At 42.9% G+C, this 21,384-nt stretch overlaps 2 protein-coding genes across 6 annotated transcripts in view; one reads left to right on the top strand and one right to left on the bottom strand.

Moving 5' to 3' along the window:
• The window catches only part of LOC111220447 (myosin phosphatase Rho-interacting protein-like), a 39,347-nt gene extending 26,815 nt beyond the window's left edge, over nucleotides 1-12,532 (bottom strand). For all 5 annotated transcript variants that reach the window (XM_022743536.1, XM_022743538.1, XM_022743540.1 and 2 more), the window contains exons 1-3: nucleotides 11,607-12,532; nucleotides 7,562-7,639; nucleotides 6,459-6,524 (exon numbers count right to left, since the gene is read on the bottom strand). In XM_022743536.1, coding sequence (XP_022599257.1) covers nucleotides 6,459-6,524; nucleotides 7,562-7,639; nucleotides 11,607-11,729 — 267 coding nt within the window. In that variant the 5' untranslated portion in view covers nucleotides 11,730-12,532. The remainder of the gene's footprint in view (nucleotides 1-6,458; nucleotides 6,525-7,561; nucleotides 7,640-11,606) is intronic.
• Nucleotides 12,533-13,473: 941 nt separating this feature from the next.
• LOC111220195 (dehydrogenase/reductase SDR family member 7C-A-like) lies at nucleotides 13,474-20,042 on the top strand. Its single transcript, XM_022743199.1, has 7 exons — nucleotides 13,474-13,606; nucleotides 15,230-15,386; nucleotides 16,677-16,789; nucleotides 18,084-18,294; nucleotides 18,384-18,476; nucleotides 19,177-19,341; nucleotides 19,449-20,042. Exons 2-7 carry the CDS (start codon nucleotides 15,233-15,235, stop codon nucleotides 19,652-19,654), a joined length of 942 nt encoding a protein of 313 aa, XP_022598920.1. The 5' UTR covers nucleotides 13,474-13,606; nucleotides 15,230-15,232; the 3' UTR covers nucleotides 19,655-20,042.
• Nucleotides 20,043-21,384: the final 1,342 nt, after the last annotated feature.

Genomic DNA, 21,384 nt, shown 5'->3' with positions numbered 1-21,384 from the left:
AAGAATTTCCCTCGCTGGAAAAAAAAGAAAAGAAAAAAGAAAAGAAACTGATCGAGTTTGAGAAGAAGTAGCAGAGACTCTGTCTGAGCAGCGAGGAGCCTGCAGTGTGATAACAGCTGAGGTACGAGTGGTAACATATACACACGACGTACGTTCAGTACTTAATCAATCACCACTGATCGGCCTTTCTGATCAAACACTTCCGGGAACTGTGGAGCCACAGGATCTAAACGCAGAAACTAAGTCAGGAGGTCAAATCCGTAGAACTGAAAGGATTAGAGCCGCAGCGATTAGTCTGAGTGATCTATTGATAGAAAACTAAATACGAAGCTGCTTTGATAATTGATTAACGACGGTTTCAGGTCGTCAGATGTTAAAGTTTACTGCCTTTCATTTTACAGCGGTATAATTCTACTGTTTCCATGGAGACGGTTGATTTGCTGCCATTAGCACTTGTGACACCTGTGATTTTCCTTCCTTTGGTCACTAAAGGTCTTTTGTGCAACAGTTTAACTTTAAGTGATTCTTTAAGTATAAAACTAAGATGAGGAGAAAACCTCGAAACACTTCAATGAACATTTTAAGGAAGAAGAAGATTTAAGGTGATTTATGCCACCAGGACCTTTAGGACACGAAAACATATTGAAAGTGTATTTGCTGTGATACGTGTGAGTGTAGTTTGTATGACGCTCAGCAGAGGTGAAGGAGGAGCTCACAGAGTTTAATCTGTCCGACTCGTTGGTCTTTAGATTTGCAAAGTCCAGCTGATCCGGCTGCTCAGAGTATAACAGCAGCTACTCCAGCAAAACAAAGGAGACGTATCTGCCAAGGCTTCCATTCAAACACAAACAAGTGGTCGTGGGTTTGATTTCTACTCAACTGGGCCAATTCCATATCCTCCAATTGTGTCTGTCTTCCATCAGGACGACTATTCTTAGCTTAGCTATGGAGTATTATTAAAAGAAACGACTTTCTCACAGACTCCTCCTGAGATTTCAGCTGCGGCGGCTGACATGACACCAAGGGCTATAAAACACAGAGAGACAATAGAGCCCACAGGGGGCTGATGGGTAAAATACTTTACACTGAAAAAAAAAAAGAAGGGATGTGTCTATAAGATAATTACCCCCAGGCTAAAATCTTTACTTTCCAAAAACTAGAATCACCTCCTCGTGGCTGTCTGCCTCCGTCTGCCTCCGTCACTCAGACTAGTTTCAGATTACGTCCCCGTTTATTCAGAGTTTATAAGAAGATAAAATATTAACCATTTGTGTGAAGTCTTGAGTTATAGCTCAAAAGTGTTTTGTGAGGTCACAGTGACCTTGACCCTTGACCTTTAGCCACTAAAATCTAATCAGTTCATCGATGAGTCCTAGTGAATGTTTGTGCCAAATTTGCAGAGGGTCCGTCTAGGCGGTGGCGAGATATCGCGTCCACGAGAACGGGACGGACAGATGGACAACCTGAAAACAACATGGCTCCAGCTCTGACTGTCACCGGTGCGGAGGAATAAAAAGAGATGTGACTACGAGGTAATTACCCCCATGTTAAAATCTTTACTTCTTATTGCAACTTTCCAAAAACAGAAACGGTGAGAGCAGCATGAAAACAGAAATCACCAGAGGCAGCTGTGGAGTTAAACGGGGCAAGTCACTCCATAAATGATAAATCCTCCAGGAGGGTTTTTACGGGCCGAGGGTTCTGGAGAGGAGACCGCTGTTTTATATGGTGCGTGTTCCTCGACACAGTGCCCTCCATCAGGACTCTCCGCAGACCGGAGCTGTACAGTTACATTATTCTGACTCTGTGACGGACCGGCTTTAACTTTCTGAAACACGAGGCCGGTCTGGACTGAAGAAACGTCCTCATGGTCACTGACCCTTTGACCCCTACAGCCTGATGAATCACGTATGTAACCAGTGATGCTCTTGATAAACTGCTGCTCTCACTGCTGAGCCGTGGAGCCGGGTTCTCTCTGTGACGGGGCCGTGGGTGGAATGTTTGGGTCTGGGGCAGATCTGACGTTTCCTCTGTGGTTTTCAGGGGCTGGAGCTCCTTTCTCCTGCTCTCCGCGGTCCCGCCGGCCGCAGGCTCACTGCAGTTCACCAAATAAGGGCATTGGAGGAGGAATGCTGCTTCAGACCAGAGAGCATCTTTCCCTCTGGTCGTGGTGAAAATACTTGAGCTTTAAGAGGCCACAGCTTCAGATAGCACCCTGCTGTCTGCTGGGCAGAAAATAGAAGACGATGTCATCGCTGCCTGGACCTCGTTCTTCGAGAGGAAATCAGAAACACGGAGCATCGATGTGGGAGAGACTGATCCACTCAAACACTTTTTATCTTTATAATTTAAAGATGTAGTGACTGAGTCCTGAAGACAATCTGTCCTCTGATGTTTCTATCATCATCGTATTTGTATAAAGCACACGCTCCCTAACGTATCATCAGTGAATAAAAACCTTATGACTCAACTCGGTTGATTTCTTATCCAACAAGCTGATAAAAGCCACGAGTCCAGATGATGTCAGCGATCCCGGATCAACCTTAGCGCCGACGTTAAAGCGATAGTTCGTGTAATTTGACGTGGGGTTGTGTGAGGTACAAATCTCTACTCTAAAAAACTTTATTTTGAAAGTTTCCACCACTTTTTCTGCCGTCAAACAGACTTTTACTTTGGAACTACATACGGCCGCTGAACTACTGTATTCCTACGCACAAGCGCATCTACGGCGTGCGCTGTATTACTCCACAGATTAGCTGTTTGAGTCAGACAGAGCTAACTATAGGTGGTTGAGAAAATGTAGTTCCCAAGTAAAAGTCTGTTTGACGGCAGATGAAGTGGTGAAATTTTCAAAATAAAGCGAAGACTTCAGTACGGCAGCTCGTCACTCAGCTCCTGTGCCCCCGGCCGCCTCTCTAACCTGAATCTACTGCAGGTAACACACTGACTACAGGTAAGTACCTCACACAACGCCACGTCTAATAACCCGAACCATCACAATCTGCCTCACCCGCTCGCTCATGCTCTCACGTCCCTGATGGGGACAGTGCCTCAAAGCTCTGACCCCCTGTTTGACAGTCAGAGTCCACACCTGTCTGAATACTCAGGATTTCTCTGACCTCTCAGTTCAGGACGCACCTTGAGATCCTCAGGTAAAAGGTCTTTAGTCTGTTCCAGAGACCCGGTTGAAAACTGAAGGGGACAGAGCCCCGAGGATCTGGATCGATCTGCCTGAAGGAAACAGGACGTCTGAGTCTGTGACCTCCTTTTAAAGTCTCTTCTTAACTTTTATCTGAGAGTTTTTCCTGATTTTACTAAAGTTTTATTTTCCCTTGAATTTTTGAATTTTGAACGACTCGGGTTTTTATAAACATGACTTTATTTTTTCTTTGAAAACTTGTTTATGTCTCGTCTGTTTTATTTTGCTGCAAATTGTTTTTACACTGAATTTTCAGATTAAAACAGCAAGAAATAATTAGTGATCTTTAGATTTTCTTCCGTGAGACAGAGCCAGGCTCGCTGCTCCTCTCTGTTTCCGCTCTTTATAACAAGCAAGAATGTGAGTACGTGGAAATGTAAAACTATTCTACTAACAAGTGGAGAAATCTGTCTTTCTGTCGTTCGATTTCTTCACAGCTACTCATCCGTTCGACTTCATACTTTGCTGAGGAACCGGAGAAAGTGCAGCGTCCATCGTGAAGGACTTGGATGAAGAAACGAAAAGAGAAACATTAAAACGACGGCTGTATGGCCGCTGGGCCTGTGGCAACAGATCCACGTACACCCACGTCATCGACGCGTTGCAGAAACGGCTGCGCCCGGTCAACGTGTACAAGCTGCAGCTACAAAACCTGCACAGGATCATCTGAAGTGTGGGAGTATTTCTGACAGAAACCCGAGCTCTGCACACTGGAAACGTCTTATCACAGCAGCTCAACAGCTGTTCACGGTCACTGGGTACGAAACCATCACAGAGCGCTTTGTTTAAGACGCGACAGCAACACAGCACTGCTTTGTTTACTTTTTGTCAGCCTCAAATCATATAAATGAAATGGACAAAATATTAGGAACACCTCTCAGTTTAACCCAGTACAGTTCATCAGACAAATCGCAGCCTCCACAATGACCGAGTCGAATGACGAGGATGAAAACGTATAAAGTTTTTAAACCACTGGAACCAAGATTTTAATAGTCTTTAATTTTTCATTTATTTTTATTTTTATTTTGTTTTGACTTTTTGTTTTCATTCATTCATTGTTTGTTAAGCTTATTAAGTTTATTGACGAAATTTTTTTTCCACATCTGGTTTTCATTATTTCGTTTTTAATTATTATTATTATTAATAATAATAACAATAATAATAATAATAATAATAATAATAAGTTAATAATAAGCTTGACTGGAACACAGCCCTCTCCACCACAGAGTGAGAAAAGATGTCTATGCAAGAAGTTGGCAAACAAACTGCTGATAAAATACAGTCATCGCTCCTCTGAGGAGGAGCTCTCTTTCTGTCATGCGTTGCCATGACAACAGTTATTAAACTAAGCTAATGTGATGAAATTCAATCAATTACTAAGAGCATACGTGGAAGGAAAAAAAAAACTTCTGACATCTTTTTACTTTCTGTCAGAACTAAACATGAAGGACGCTTGACGTCAGGCTGCTGAAGTGTCTCAATATGAGGAGCTGAAAATACTTTTTTATGGAGGTGCTGAGAGGCGTGAAGTCCTTGTTATGAGAGGCGTAGCAGAGATAATGTGATCAAAAGAGCAATAAGACAAACAGAGAGAGGGCGTGGCCTGTGTAAATCTCTCCTCTATATAAAAGCCACATGAGAGGAGCGGGCGCTGTGGATCTAAGCCTCAACCCTGACCTCAGACAAATCACATCTGTCCTCCACCGGTGGCTCGAGCCACAGTGTAAACAATGATGAGTTTAATGAGATCGGGACCATTAACGTGTCGTTATCAGAGTTCCTATCCTCGGGGTCCGCGGCACAAAGCAGCCATTTCCCTGACCCACTTCTCCTGCCTCGCGGAGCAGATGAAAAGAGCGCAGGACAATGAGGCAGACAGTTTTGGAATCACTGTTACAATGAGAGGAAAACACAACTGCACACCAGCCTGGGTGTCACTGGAAACACACATTACACAGTGGAAACATGCACACGCACTCAAGCAAACACAACCAAGTTTCCTCCCATTGTCATCACTGGCAACACAAAGAGATTCACCACATGTGACTTCAAACGGCCGGCTCCTCTCCCCTCAGAGAGTCCAGCTCTCTCTGACACACCTGCTGACAGGCTCCTTCATTTTAAAAATAAAGACACGAGGTCACTAGTTAAAGCACCAGTTAACCAGAATCGCCTCCTTGAGGTTGTCTGCCTCCACAAATCAGACTACTCTCAGATTTCACCCTCGTCGAGTCGTATAAAATATGAACCACTTGTGTGAAGTCTTGAGTTATGATGAAAAAGTGTTTTGTGAGGTTACAGTGACCTTAACCTTTGACCTTTGACCACCAAAATCTAAGGTTCATCCTTGAGTCTTAGTGTATGCTTGTGCCAAATTTAAAGAAGTTTGGTCGAGGTGTTACCGAGATATATCATGTCCACGGGAAATGTGACGGACGGACGGACGGACAGCCTTAAAACTAAACGGCTCCTGCTCTTTGCTGTCGCCGGCGTTTCATCTTCTCGCCACAGGTAAAAGTCAGCACCTGTGTCGCTGGTGTCGAGCTGCTGCTGTGTGGCCCCTCTGTGTTTACACATAAGCAGTGGAATCTCCAGCCCGATCAGCCGGTGTGGGTCACCTGTGTCACATTCCCCCGGCGACACACCACCACCACAAACACAGGATTACAACAGGCACAGAGAGGTAACTCCCCAGCCTCGTACTCTGAGGTCCTCTAATCCTCTTTGCTGCTTATTGAGGAATCCGTCTGCGCTTTAACTACCAGTGTTTCACCAACATATTTTACATAATGTGAGTGAAATGACGGACCTAGAGGAAACACGGTGCTTGTCTCAATTGCTCCATTCACTCCCTCTATGATAGTGAGTGGGTTTTCAGTGAGGTGGCACATTTTCAACACTGCTGACTTGGTTGTTTTTTTTATGTTTATCCTCCATCAGATAAGCCTGCAGCTTCCTCATCACATTCACAGGCAGCGCTTGGAAAACCGTACACACCCTGCCAACAGATGAGCCACTTGATGAATGTGAATACACGCGACATGACAGAGGTTAAAGCTGGAAACACGCTATGAGAGACGGAGAGGTTCAGATTGGAAATGTCGGGGGACGTAACGAGCGTTTCATTAAGCATGCATGCGTCGTCCACACGGCGCACCAAAGAAACATATAAAAGCTTCCTGCAGCGTTTTAGCTTCACTTCAGTTCACAACCTGGTTGCCATGGAACGAGAGGAGGAAGGATGAGAGGCAACACTTACCGATTCGTCCAGGGCAAATCGCAGACAGCCGTGTTCGTACAGCACGAAGAATCTCCTCTGCCATTTCTGTCAGGAGAAAGTGTCTCTGTCAGAGAAGCCTGATATTGAACCACAGTAGCTCAGTGTTTCCCTTTTTCTTAATTTCATGTCGTGAAGTTGCAATTACAAGATGCTACAGGGGGCTTTTAATTTGAAACGGTGGATAAATTGGAGACACTTGTTGACTTGTTGTTGATAAATTGACTGTTCATGGCTCACTCTGAAGTTTTCCAGTACCGTATATTTACATTAATATTTACATTAAATGAACTATTTGTAAGTTTTGCTATTGCTACATAGCTAACATTAGCATTAACAGCTGTTTACTTATCAGTCTTGCCGAGATCTTTAGCGATCGTTGCGTTTACAAGACAAAAGGTTATAATTCATTCTCTGAGCAGCTAATTAAAGAGTAATTAGATATCATTAGATAATTAGCAGCATAGGGAAGAGACGAGATGGGCCAACCAAGCCGGGGCTAGCTGGTTAGCATGCTAACTTCAGTATAAGAATATACGTGGTAAAAACAAGAGTTAAAATCGGTGTTTGTTTCCACATCTGGAGACAGATGTTGATGAGTAGATCAAGTTTGATGCTGAACAGACTGGTAAGTAAACAGCTGTTGGCCGTTAGCCATGTAGCTATAGCAAAAACTAACAAACAGCTCCCTTAAGCTGTTCATATATTTCCACAATTGTCTGATGGTTGAACATCTTGCAGAGCTTCAGCTGTTGTTGTGTTCAGAATACAAGAGGTTATAATCAGAGAGTGACAAGAAGCGGCTAGCTGGTTAGCGTGCTAACTTCAGTAGAAGAAAAGAAGTGATAAGAAATAGAAGCAAAACAAAAGGGTTTCCTTCCACCTCTGGAGACAGCTGTTGGTGAGTATCAACGTTCCTTCTAGACTGTTGAGTAAACAACTGCTTATGCTAACGTTAGCTATGTATCAACAGCGAAACTGACATATAGCTCCTTTAATGAAGGAGAAGTAAAAGCATATACATGCACTGTAATTAAAGTACGTGTATATCCTTGTTAACAGCACGTCTATGTACAGGCTCTTACCCGGGATCTCTGCATAGGATTGTCGAAGTCAGTTCCCTCGGGGGCCAAGCACAGCCATCCACCATAAATAGGTTTAGCCTGTGAGAGTGGGGAGAGAAAAAAAAAAAAGAGCAATTTAGGTAATCATTAACACTACAAGACAGTGTGAGCTGAGGGGGGATGGTCGGGGGGAGAGAGGGTGTAAATATGGGGGAGAGAAGCCTTTTGGGGTCCAGATGTTGCCTCTGTTCTCACAGCTCATGTTGCAGCCACACAGTGAGCCTTTTGGTTTGATGACATGTCTGAGTCTCTCTCTCTCTCTCTCTTCTGACTGGTGTCATTGTCAAAACACACAAACATATCTACACACAGGCGCCAGATTCACCTCCTGGACTTGTTTGACCACAAACTACCTCAGTCCCAACAGTTGAAAAGACATGGAAACATATAAACAGAGGCTGGGCACTCTCCGTTAACACTCACAGTCTCTGCTTTAAGTGTTAACCATTAGTGTGCAGCTCTCATTCCAGCACCCCCCCCCCCCCCCCCCCCCCCCCCCCCCCCCCCCCCCCCCCCCCCCCTCCCGACCTCTTCCACAAAACTAACATGTCTGATTATTCTAATACTGGGCCTGTTACCGCTCCATGTCACTGCATGCCTGCCATAAATATATATGTGCCTTGTTTCAACTTGTGTGGACGTGCCTACGAAGGCAGCGTCGATGAGCTGAAACCATTAAAAAGGTTATTTTGGAGGGAAAGAAAGTCGTGACCCAAATAAATCTAATCACTGTGGTAATTTGACAGAACGAAGACAAACGGTGTCAGTCGATGTTTTTGCCGTCCTGCGCCGAGACAGACTCGACAGGAGAGGAAGAGAACATGGAGCGGCCGTTTCACAGACTTTCAGATGGCAGACGAACACATCCCTGGATCTGATCGCACACTTGCAACAACACACAATGGTGCTGACTTCCTCTGCACTGATCCTGCAGTGAACCCCACACCACCACCCCTCCAGCCTGGAGGTGTACAGAGAGCCTGTGGTCTGAGGCCACGTCACCTCCTCACTACAGGAAATCAGCGGTGAAAATAAGAATATTAATGATGGCTGAATTCCATTTAGCTGCTTCAGTTTCAGGGTGGGGGGGTGGGGGGGTGGGGGGATCTGGACCAAAGATCATATGACAATCTTTTTGAGTGGAATCACAACCCACGATCTGATCTGCATCCTGATTTTATTGTGAAGAAAATCAGACTGGAAGTTGTCATTCGCATCTTTCCGCCGCTACTCTTCACCGGCGATGCCGTTTTCTGTTTACGAACTGTCACAATCAAGCAGACTTTCTTCTTCTGGAGTATTCGTTTAAACTAGAGCTGCACAATTAACCAGAATCACAAAAAAAAAAACACAAAAAAATTTTCAGTGAAAAGGTGAAAAAATGATCATTTCAACTGAAATCGTGACTCATCAAAATATGAAAAAGTCTTGGTCTCTATTGCTAATTTCCTCCTTCATGAAAACTGTTTATATAACTCAACTGTTTACATTTTATTAAGGCTTAAAGTTATGGAGAATTGAGGGCGTGGCCTCTTTGAGTGACTGGTGGGTGAGCGTATGCTCGCCACAAACCGTTATGCAATGAAGTCTCAGCTCCACACATGCCCCTCCTCTTTACCCATTTTTGGATTAGCTGGGAGTCAGGGGGCGGAGTCAGACACTGCCAAGATGGTGACGGTGGAGCAGCTCACTTTGAGCTTCAAAACCGCTCTTCAGAAACCTGTGGGTGACGTCATGGAGGCTACATCCATCTTTATTTACAGTCTTTGCGACAGTGTTCTCAGGTCTGTGTTTTCTGAAGAGCATTTTGAAAAGCTTTGAAAACATCGGCTCACGTTGGAGCTGAGGCCAAAAACTGAAAGATCGAGTCATCTTTTCAAGTTGGTCTGTATTAGCACAGATGTGTGGGTGACAAGAACAAACACAGCTGGGTGTGACACCGTGTAAAATCATCCTGCTATCACAACAGTGATCCTGAATAGAAAAGTCCTCCTCACAAACACTGTGTTGGCACAAAGCCATGGGTGGGAGCCATCGTGTATTTAGCATGAAGATGAGCAGCCTGCAGTCAGTGTCTGTGCTGGAACATTTGGTACGTGTTAAAGCTATAGCTCTGTAAAGTTTGACTCCACTCTGTATCTGTTAGTCATAACCTCACAGAGTGGGATGTGGAGCTGCGGCCTCTGGGAACCTCTACTCTCATTTCCCAACCCCTCACTTCCTCTCCCTCCCTGTGACTCCCGCTCCCACTCCTTAAGTCCCATCACATCCCCGGCCCGTCTTTCTCCGAACCCTCCCACGTACATGTAAACCTCAGCCTGCCTGCATCCTCCATCACTGTCCTGCCTCCCACCGCCACCTCCAGCGGATAGTGTGATCACTGTTCTCCTGACGAACACTTCGACTCTCCGGGGACAAAAAAAGTGAAAACCGTGACACCGTGGCTGGAGCTCATGGGAAAATAAAAAAAAAACTCCCCTTGGAGCACATTGACTGAAATAAAAGATTTCACCCCGGCTCCAGCAGCAGCCCCTCCCCCGGCCCACCTTTTATACTAGCAGTGTTGAACAAAGAGTTTGTTTATATTGGATACTGTCCTTCCGACATTCAGCTCTGTTCCCTTTGCATAACTTTTCCATGCGGGCTATCTGTTTCAAAGCTGCATTCTCAAGCTCCAGCTCCTTTTAAGTCCTGAATAACTTTCATTTAATTTCAGGCTCAAATTCACACAGTAAATTACCTATTCACCATGTTTTAACAGCGTTACACGGCTTCACTGGAGCTTTCTGTTTTACTGGGTTGTGGAGTTTATCCCCTCTAAGTCAGCCCGCATCAGTTTACAGAGTTTACAAAGCTTTGCCTTCACCTTGGGCCTGTTGAACAAGACTCAGGAGTTTAACACTGTTTACGTGGTGTTACATAATACAGCTTTAGACCAGTAATGGACTGGTGTGTGTAGCACTAACTAGTCTGGGGGCTGCCCAGATAGAATCGTTACAAAACCTGCTTGTGCAACTGAGCTCCCTGCTAACTGTTTGGATAGCTGACAGACTGCAGACATTGTCAAAAGCCTGTGGGCAACTGGAACAACAGTGATGAGCCAGCACTGATGGCATATCACTGTCGAGGGCCGGGGCGGTAAGCCTCTCTGGTTCCAGGTGGCGTCATACGGGGTGTGGGAACGAGGTTCGGCCAGGTCACAGGGAGATTTTGAGGAAGTGATGTAACCGTGGGCCACCTATCCTGACTCAGGAGTCTGACATTTAAATGGTTAACCTGCAATAACCTCAGTGGAGCGAGAGATACACACTTTGGAAAAGAAATGAAGCCTGTGCCACACACACTCACAGAGGGAAGTGGATGCTGACATCGCTTTTTGGCTCTTGAGCCACGTTCAAGGGCTCATCTGGGCCTCATCGTCTTGGATCAATTACAGGACACAGAGACAAACTAATGATCTGAGAGAGAGGAAGAGAGACTCAGGAAACTCATAATGTGATCTCCACGGCTGAGTGGAGCTCCTCTTTATCTTTAGCTCCACTCATCTTCAATCAGGTTCCCAATAACCTCCACACAGTGCTCTCCAGTCTGCCTGGAGTAAACAGCCACAACAAACAACTGCAGATAAACAACAGCTGGGGGGGGGGGGGGGTTAATAAGCAATCACAGAGACCAAACTGCTGAGCAAATGTGAGCACTGTAATTAAAGAAATTCACTTTCACCAGTCTGTCAGAGAGAGGGACTGAAGAGGAGAGAAGAAACCTGAGATGTGATGCGTTACAGCCAAAATAAACACCACAACTTCACCTACTTCATACCTGTGATTGCCACATACAGCTGTTATGAAGGCTGTAACTAACATATATCCGTTATAACTCCATTGGTTTCCTTTATAACTGTCAGCCTACATTCTTATAGCCTTACACAGCCCAGTCATCGTTTCACTGCCCACACTCTGGCAGAAAAGGATTGTCTTAGGATCTTAATGTAAACATTTTAGCCTACCTGGGTCAGATCCTGGTCCGTCAACAGATGCAGCTCCCGAGGTTTGAAGCAGTTCTGACATTTACTTTTGTTGAAGAAGTTCGCCTGGAATTTCCTGCAGGGGTTTTCTTTAGCGGTAGACATTATATTTCAGCTGTTAATTTCTCTTTACGGGACTTTAATGTTGTAATTCCGCTGTTTTCTTGTGCGTCTCTTCTGGACTAACTCCGGTGCATTTCAAGTAAAAAAGAAAAAAAGAAAAAAGACCAAACAGGAGTTGAACTCTTCGGGGAGGACGTTCAAATCAAACCCTTCTCCAATTGCTGCTTCCCAATAAATAATTAGCTGCCATCAAGCCAGCCTTCTCATCACCCAGCCAGTGATGAATTCCTCTCAGTCCATGGCCTGCAACCACAAAGCGAGAAAGGTGGCTAATATCCTGTTAGCTCTGCCAATGGATTTCCAGATCAATAACGTGATGCCGAGAGCCGCAAAAACAACATTTGCACACCGTTATCGCCTTCCAGCTCCGGGGCGATAGTGTCCATTAGGCAACAACGCACTCCCATGCGAAGGACCCAGCCCAAAAGAAAAGCTCTCAGTCGGGCAGCGGGGCTACTCTCCCATCCGCAGCAGTCAGTCAGTCCATGCGAAGTTCATCCAGCGCTCCCTTTGCTAGGCTACGGTTAGCTCGGTTAGCTAGCTCACAGACAGGCTAGCAAATGAAAGCTTCTCCTGGCTGGCGTCTTCAACTTGACTTTTAAAAAAAAGAAAAGAAAGAGACGGTCCAGAAGAATCCACACGGTTCCCGAGCTTTTCTCCCAGACAGAGGCGCTGCATGCGGAGAGAGCCCCTCACGGCCGGTCACAGTTGGCAAAAGGAGTATTTAGGGTTTGGTTCCATAACTAGCCTCATTAGCAGCATTAGGTTTATTTTCTTCTCTCCCAACGGAGCGAGGGGGGGCGGACAGAGCACACATACACACACTCACACACACACACACTCACACGCTCACACAAGCGCCTGGAATTCTGTGGGATCTCGCGATAACTGCTCACTATCGCCGCCCGCAGAGAGAACACAGTCACTGAACTGTTTTAATACTAAATAGAAGCTTTATAAAAAATAAAATAAAATATAATAATATTCATAAAAATATAATAATACTAATAAAATAATAATATTGATAATAACAACAACAATAATAATAATAATAATAACAATAATAGTAATAACAATCATTATTATTATAAAACAAAATTTAGATAGAAAAATAAATAAAGATATTACTAGTATGTTGTTTATTGTTCTAGATTTGTTGATAACGTGAATTGCAGATAATAATAATATTATTATTATTATTATAAAACTATTTAAATATAAAGATTATGAAGATATTACTGGTATGTTATTGTATGTTGGTCTAGATTTGTTGATAATGTGAGTTGGAAAAATATCTTCCATACAAATATCTTCTTACCAATGAAGTCAGGGAAGTTGCTTTTAAAATCACAGGCCTTGTTGTTAACTGTTGAAACTGTTGGTTTGTCTTGGTGTTTGTTTGTGTTGGTTTATTTAAAACTTGTAACTACATCTGTCAAATAAAGGAGTAAAAAACACATTGTTTCCCTCTAAAATGTGATGCAGGATAATTATAAAGTAACGTAACGAAATACTCCAGTAAAATACATGTACCTCAACTTTTTGAATCAATAAAAATAAATCAGTCAAAACGTCAAGTGAGGCCTCACATGATGTCCATCTCTTCATGCTGGCAACAAGGGAACATGCCTCAGATACTACCCACCACATATGTGTGTATTAATGGCTGAGTCAAGCAGAGGCTATTCTAAGCAGCAGGTTACAGTGGACAGCAGTGGGTCAGACACACAGACAGACTGAGGAGGAGAGCTGTATGAATGGACGGAGGACACGGAGGCAGGAGAAGAGCCCTGTTACCTAACTAAAGCCAGAGAGAACAACAGTCAGTCCTGCTGAAGGATTAGCTCCTGCTCCGTGCTGTAAGTGAACCAAGAATAACACAGATTACAAGTGTGTGTGTGTGTGTGTGTGTCTGTTGTGTGGCTACTGTAGACGTGTCTTTCACAAGTCGACTAACTCAATCATGCGTCAGCTCAGACACATGGGCTGAGCTGGGAGCTGGGGCTCATATGTCATCATAAATACTGGCTTTAATGTGGATTAACGTTTATCTCAATGTGTTTTCGCATATAAACCTGGACAAGTAGCTTATAAGTGTGAGCCTCCCCTTTGCCCCCCCTCGGGGTATCCTATGACAATATCCTGGAGGTGACATAGTGCAGGCATTCTGTGGCCACTGCACAGCCAGAATATATTTAGCTGTTCTTCTCTAACTCACTTTACATGGTAAGTGTGTTAGCAAGGCCACCGAATACAAAGTCTGACCCCAGGGAGTTTAACACAGTCAGAGCAGAAAGCTGCAGTTTGTCACAGTTAAAACAGATACAGGTACAGATCTGACATGTTAGTGTGTCAGTCAGGAATCAGCTCATATTGTCCACTGTACAACAGCTATTTGACATTTTTTGGAAACTCACTTATTGCTGATATTTAGACGAGGAAAACAACAACCGCTCTTGAATCTGTCCAGGAAATATGAAGAAGGTGGTAGCAGCTAGTTAGCTGAGCTTAGCACAAAAAACTGGAAGCAACTGTCCAAGGGGAAAAAAATCCACTCATAATAATAATAATAATAATAATAATAATAATAATAATAATAATAATAATAATAATAATAATAATAATAAACACATGCGTACAAATAATAATAAAAATAAAATATAAAAGCATGAGAAATGTAAAAATATGTGAAATATTTAAAAGAGGTGTGAAATTAATGTTTTTAGAAGTGATTTAAAAGAAGATACTGATTTACAAATCTAAGCTCATCAGGCAGGTCAGTCCACAGTTTAATATATAAAAAAACAGTGTAAAAGTGAAAACAAGAAATAACATAAAACCTTTGGACAGAGCCTGTTTTCTGTTTTCAGTCTGTATACTAAGCTAAGCTAACTGGCTGCTGGCTCAAGTGTGATAGTGGTAGTTTATCAATCTTCTAGCTTTATGCCACAAAATGTCAAACTGTTACTTCACAATACAGAACCAGTAGCTCCAGATGTTGAAGGCTGACTTACATATTACTCAGATTTCACTCTTCCCACTGTAAACAGGAAGAGACACATGATACAGAGAAGTATTGTCTCACAGCCTGAGGTTCACTCTCAGGAAGGTACTGTCTCACACACATGATTAACTTGGACAGATATCTGCTGACATCCTATGAATTTACACAACAGTAGGGACTCTTACTGTTTCCATGAAATACACTGATAAGGTGAGACCTGATAAAATCCACCAGCCATTATTGGTCTCCATGATTGAATCAATACCAAACACAAAGAGGAGTCGTAGATAAAGGAAAATACATAGAGAGTGGATTTTCAGCATTCAGATAACTGAGATGAGGTCAGTAATTACTGTCACGTCCACATGTTTTTTTGTTTGTATTAGTTACCGACACCTTGGGAGACCTAAACCCTGATCCTGGTTCTTCTAAATCAGGACTGTAGGTCTGTACTGACTCTGTGCTCTCCCCTCTACAGATCATGGCCCTGCCCTTTGTGGTGGTGTTGCCCCTGCTGATAGTTGTGGCAGCGGGGGTGTACTACATCTACAATGAGGTCATACGGTTCATGTCCAAGTCCTTGGTGCGAAACAAAGTGGTGGTGATCACGGACGCTGTGTCCGGGGTGGGGACTGGTAAATAATCCTACATGTGTTTTTAATATTTAACCTTATTTCATTAGCATGGAGGTTTTTGTTTTTAACCTGTCTGTCAGCAGATTGTATGAAAAGCTGGGAGGCAATGATGTGATTCAGATCTCTTATCGTATAACAGCCATGACTGAAATTTTGTTTTTTGAACTTTTAAATTAAATTTTTTTATGTTATTTTACAGAACAATACACAACACAATGCCTGACATAGGACCACACTGACCTAATGAGTTGTGGTTGGCGGATTTGCATCTTTCCAATTTCAATTTGCCATGACTGAAATTCTAAGAGCATGATGCTTTGATGAACAGTTATAAGGCAATAGTTATGAATTTTTAGGAAATACACTTATTTGATATAGTAGATTGATAACATGCAGAATATGAAGCTGAGGTAAGGAGGCTGTTAGCATATCTTAGCATAAAGAAAGACAGCAGGGGGAAACAGTTAGCTTAGCTCTGTCCAAAATGTAAAAACGTTACTGTAATTAATGTCTTAGTGAGCGTTTAGAGGTGCTGGTGCTGGAGTGTTTCTCTAACTTTGGATAGAGCCAGGATAATGTTCCCTGCCTATTTCTAATCTTTATGCTAGGCTAAGCTAATTGCCTCCTGGCTCTAGCTTTTTATACACAGTCTATGCTCTAGCTTCATATTTAGCGTACAGACAGTGGAGAGGTATCAGTCTTGTTAAAACACAAAAACAAAGACTGAAGTGTGACACATAACCCCGCAAAACAAGATATAACCTTTCTGTCTACAATCTGTTGATATAACATGCTAATTAGTTAGATTTAGGGGAGCTACCACACAGATTATGTTACCTTTGGGCGAAGCCAGATTAGCTGTTTCACACAGCTTTTAGCATGTATGCTAATCTTAGCTTCATGTTTAAAGTAAAACCTTGATATTTTGAGAAATATGATTCTATTTTGTTGAGAGTTTGATAAGTAGATCAATACCACTCTCATACAGTAGCTGTAATATATGTAGATGCAGCCAGTTAGCAACCAGTTATCTTAGGTTAGCATACAAAACTGGAAACCGGGAAATAGCTAGCCTGGCTATATGTCAAACTGCCTTCCAGCTCCTCTAAAGCTCACTCAAAAACCAAAGTGTAAAATTGACAGTTTGTAGGTTAATGAGGAGTTGAGTGTCTTTATGTTGAGGTAAGCTAATCGGCTAACAGCTGTAGCTTTGTATTTAATGTACAACTTTAACTCTCAGTAAAAGAAGTTATTGCAGATAACACATTTCTTCTCTGTTGGTCTGTTCAGAGTGTGCCCATCTCTTCCATAAGGGCGGTGCCAGGCTGATCCTGGGTGGGACTAACTGGGATAAACTGGAGTCTCTGTTCGACTCTCTGACCAGTGACGCTGACCCCAGAGAGGTGAGGAGATTAAATCAATCAAAATGGTGCATCAGTTTCATTATAAACACGCCAGACTCTGAGAAAACACCTCCAAACTAACACCATCACTCTTCACTGTTTGCTCCGGTACACATTATCATGTCTATTAATACACATTGGAAACTAAGCAGTACGATAACAGTTCTTATTTTAGAGCCCTCCAATAGCCATTAGGAATTAACACGACAGCGACATGATGAAGTGGGTTTAAAGTTAAAGCAGGAGATCAGCAGGTTCTGTCCTTGTATTTATCACAGTCCTCCGCTCCGTGGCCTCCTCCCACATCACCATGTCGTCCTCCGATCGACACAATGGCAGGATATCCTCTCTGACAACACACTGTCCTCCATCAAGCCTCTGCACACAGACCAGAACAGATGTCTCCCTGAGAAAAACAGACAGTAGATAACAATATCACCCAGTTTACAAAGATATGGACTCACTCATATTGATGTTGAGTTGTCAGTGACACAGATTATGGAAATGGAAAATATGTTTCCCATTGACGTTGTCCTCAGGGCAGCATGTGTAGCACATTTATTTATTTATTGTCTCTTTAACAGGACAATGCACGATACGTTTGCTGTAGCAGACATAGCTAAGCTAAAAGCTAATTTTCACCTGCAGTACCTGGGCAGAGGCCTCCAGTGATGGGCAGGTTGTGGAAGTAAAAGATAACAGTCGTGGTGATTTAAAACCTTAACCTTAAAAGACATTAATATGAAAACCATGCGCCTGATATTTTCAGTTCTGGGCGACAGCAGTGGATTATATGTTATTAAAATAGATTTTTATATTATAATGATATATTTTTCCTGTCATCACTACAAACTTAATGATTCAGCTTTAACACATCTTTTATCATTTTATCTTGTTAATGCAAGAAGCCTTGACATGATTACACAATACCAACATATGTTGTTAATACAAGAAACTTTTGTATATTTTAGCAGGCTTAATTATAAAGCCGTTATTAGAGAGGACAGGAAATGAGAGGGCAGAAATATGGGGAATGACATGAAACAAAAGTTGTGACTTGAACTAAATGTTCTTGTGGTTCGTGGTCAGCACCGACACCCAGGAACAAAACACTTGCCTCATTATTACATGGGACACTGGGTCTTGAGTAAATTCATTTCCCACAAATGTAGTTTTACAGATATTTTTTAATCTGGAAAAAGCATATTTATGAGGATTTATGATGTTTCCACACACAGTAAAGTAACAGTTACAGTCTTCTGTCTTGTGTCTCTTGTCTCTTGTGTCTGTCCAGACTTTTGCCCCCAAACTGGTGATCCTGGACTTCAGTGACATGGACAGCATGGAGGACGTGGTGTCCGAGGTGCTGGAGTGTTACGGCTGCGTGGACGTGCTGATCTGTAACAGCAGCATGAAGCTGAAGGCGCCCATACAGAGCGTCTCCCTGGAAATGGACAGAAACATCATGGACGTCAACTACTTCGGCCCCAGCGCTTTGGCCAAAGGTGGGCCGGACATCCCGGAGATAATCAATACAGTATCAATACTGTTATGATTGAACTCTAAATGGTAATGTGTCCAAACACTGTGGCAGGTGTTCTTCCGACAATGATCTCAAGAAGGTCGGGGCACATTTTGCTGGTGAACAGCATCCAGGGCCGACTGGCCGTCCCCTTCAGAAGCTCATGTGAGTCCTCACCCAAAGTCTCCGGTCTCGTCTCTTACAGCATCGAACCAGCAGAGCTAAAAACTGTACTACAGTAGATGTTAATGCAAGAAACTCTGACATGATTACACAATACCAACATATGTTGTTAATACAAGAAACTTCCTCTTGTATATTTTTTAGCGACGTTAATCAGAAAGGACAGGAAATGAGAGGACGAAACAACATGGAACAAAGGTCGTCGAGGTCACTGAGGCTCGAGTAAATTCATTTCCCACAAATGTAGTTTAACATATATTTTATAATCAGGAAAAAACATAGTTATGATAACCACCATGTCACCTCATTACTAATTGATTAAGTAAAACATGCTGTTGTTTAATCAGTTTAACAAGCCGATCAATATTTACAGCTCGTGAAGTGATTGTAGAAATATGAGATAAAACCGTCAAATGAATTATAAACAGACGGATTTCTTAAATACGGATATATCAAAGATGTGCTCTGTATTTTCTCTCTGTGAAACGATGCTCACTGTTCCCTTCAGCTCTCATTTTCTTGGTGGTTTCACACCTGAAGCTCTGTTCTCACAGTGTTGGAGTTACAGACAGGAAGTGACATGACAGAAACACGTAGACAGACTGTGTCCTCTGTAATGTCTGGAATGAGACTGAGACTCTGGGAGCGAGTCACACCTGCTTCTGTGTTGTGTGTTTGTCAGACGCGGCGTCGAAGCACGCGGCGCAGGCCTTCTTCGACTGCCTGCGGGCTGAAGTGGAGGAGTATGGGATTGTTGTCAGCACCATCAGTCACACCTTCATCGACGCCTCCCACCAGCCCCTGGCTGCTGGAGAGCCCGCCCCCAAGCCAAACGCCCTGGCTGCATGTGAGTACAACCACTTGGTGGCGTTGGTGCAGAGGAAACAGACAAACTGTTTTCATAATGTTCAAATGATCCTTTTTTAAATCTACACGTGTCCGTTCCCTCCACAGTTATCGCCAGTCAGCTGACCCACGGTGTGCGCCCGTCCGTCCTGGCCAATGAGATTCTGCAGACGGTGAACAGAAAGAGGAAGGAGGTTGTGCTGGCCCACCCCATCCCCAGAGTGGCTCTCTGCCTCCGCTCCTTCTGCCCCCCCTTCCTGTTCGCTGTGCTGGCTGCTGGAGTGAAGGACTCGGTGCTGGCCGAGCAGATGTAGGAGAGAAGCTGGAAGTTTAGAGGGAATCAGACAGACGTGAAATAAAGCACGAGATGATTGGAAATATTAGATCTGTGATAGTGTTTGACAAAGTTGGACGACCCTCAGGGAGCCTGAAGCCTCCTGGTTCAACATGTGGCAGTTTGTTTATGGCAATTTAATTAATAATTGAATATTCGTCTGTTAATACTGATCAATAATAACCACTAAAGTGAAAATTTTCAACTGTGGCTTTATAACTTTTACTTGAAAATAAAGAATCTCATTATTTCTTCTTATGGACGAGAACAGAACAAAACTCTGACTATTCTAAAGGTAGATTTTAATCAGTCAGAGAGTCAGTCTGAATGTATTCTATATTCTATTATTATTATCATTACCAATAATAATAATGATGGTGATGATGATAATAATAATAATTATTATTATGATAACTTTATTTGTGTTGCACCTTTCATTCAATAAATGCAACTTTACATAAAAGAAATTACATGAACCAAGTGTTTTACATGAAAAAGAAGAAGATAAAAACATGAATGTAAAATAAGATGGAATAATAATAAAATGATAATGTAGAAAAATAAAAATAAAAATGAAAAACAAATGAAATAAATAAATAAAAGTTAAAAATATAATTCATATATATATGACTGTAATACACACTGGAGTGTGGTTCAGCAGTGGATGTCTTTCTGTGTGTGTCCTGCAGGTGGCAGCAGTGTTTAGTTATTAACGACTGTGGGTTGAGACGCTGATGAGTTTAACCTTTGGAGACTTCCTGTCACAATCAGCTGTTTATCTGAGAGAAAGAGTCCCAGTGTTTGTTCTGCTGAAATATGAATGAATCAGTCAGTTATGAAAAGTGTGATGAATAAACATGAAATGATGACCTTTGACCTCACTTCTCCTCTAACGTTGCAATAATTACACACATATATCCGTATGATATTAATAATGTATATACAGATATGGACAAAGAGCTTGTTCAGGAGCTGTGACGTTCACACATGTTAACACGTCCAGCTACGTGTCACTCATAGATTTATTACTCTCATCACTTCAGGGCCGGAGGACAGAGCTGCAGCCTGGTATTATGTGGTGAGGATTACAGTGGTGGGATCATCAGCTCTGAACATGATGTATATTCTATTTTGTGATTGCTGTGTGTATCAAACACGTATAGAAAATAAAATAAAATAAAATGTCATGCACAACGTCCAGCTCTGTGACAAAAGCCCTTTGTGTGACGATTGTGATGTAAATGAGAAATAAATTCAGAGTGGCTGGTCGGAGCCGTGTGTGTGTGTGTGTGTGTGTGTGTATGTGTGTGTGTGTGTGTGTGTGTGTGTAGGGAATATTGGCGTCAAGTCCAGCTGGTATGCGTGGCTCTGTCCTCCAGGTCACTCTCCTCTGGGGAGTTGAGCGTCTTTTGTGTGCAGGGCCTCTGGACAGGAATGTGCCTCTAATGTTGACGTGAATAAAATCAGCCTCGTGACATTTCCTCATGTCAGACAGGAAGGACTTCTTCAGCGCACTCAGCTGGACTCTGCAAATTGGCATTTTGATCGGACGCATTTACATATGTCACACAGAACTGCCACATCATGTATGTTTCATGGTGTAAGATGGAGGTGAGCCCGCGGATGAATAATTGTTTAACAAGATTTCCGGAGCAGCGTGTTGCATGAAATCGGCCGTGACGCCGTCAGATTTATTTCTGCTGAAAGGTG

The sequence above is a fragment of the Seriola dumerili genome, unplaced genomic scaffold (assembly GCF_002260705.1).
Source record: "Seriola dumerili isolate Sdu_G_001 unplaced genomic scaffold, Sdu_1.0 BDQW01000068.1, whole genome shotgun sequence".
In the NCBI taxonomy this organism is placed as follows: domain Eukaryota; kingdom Metazoa; phylum Chordata; class Actinopteri; order Carangiformes; family Carangidae; genus Seriola; species Seriola dumerili.
This window is presented reverse-complemented; position numbering and strand designations above follow the sequence as displayed.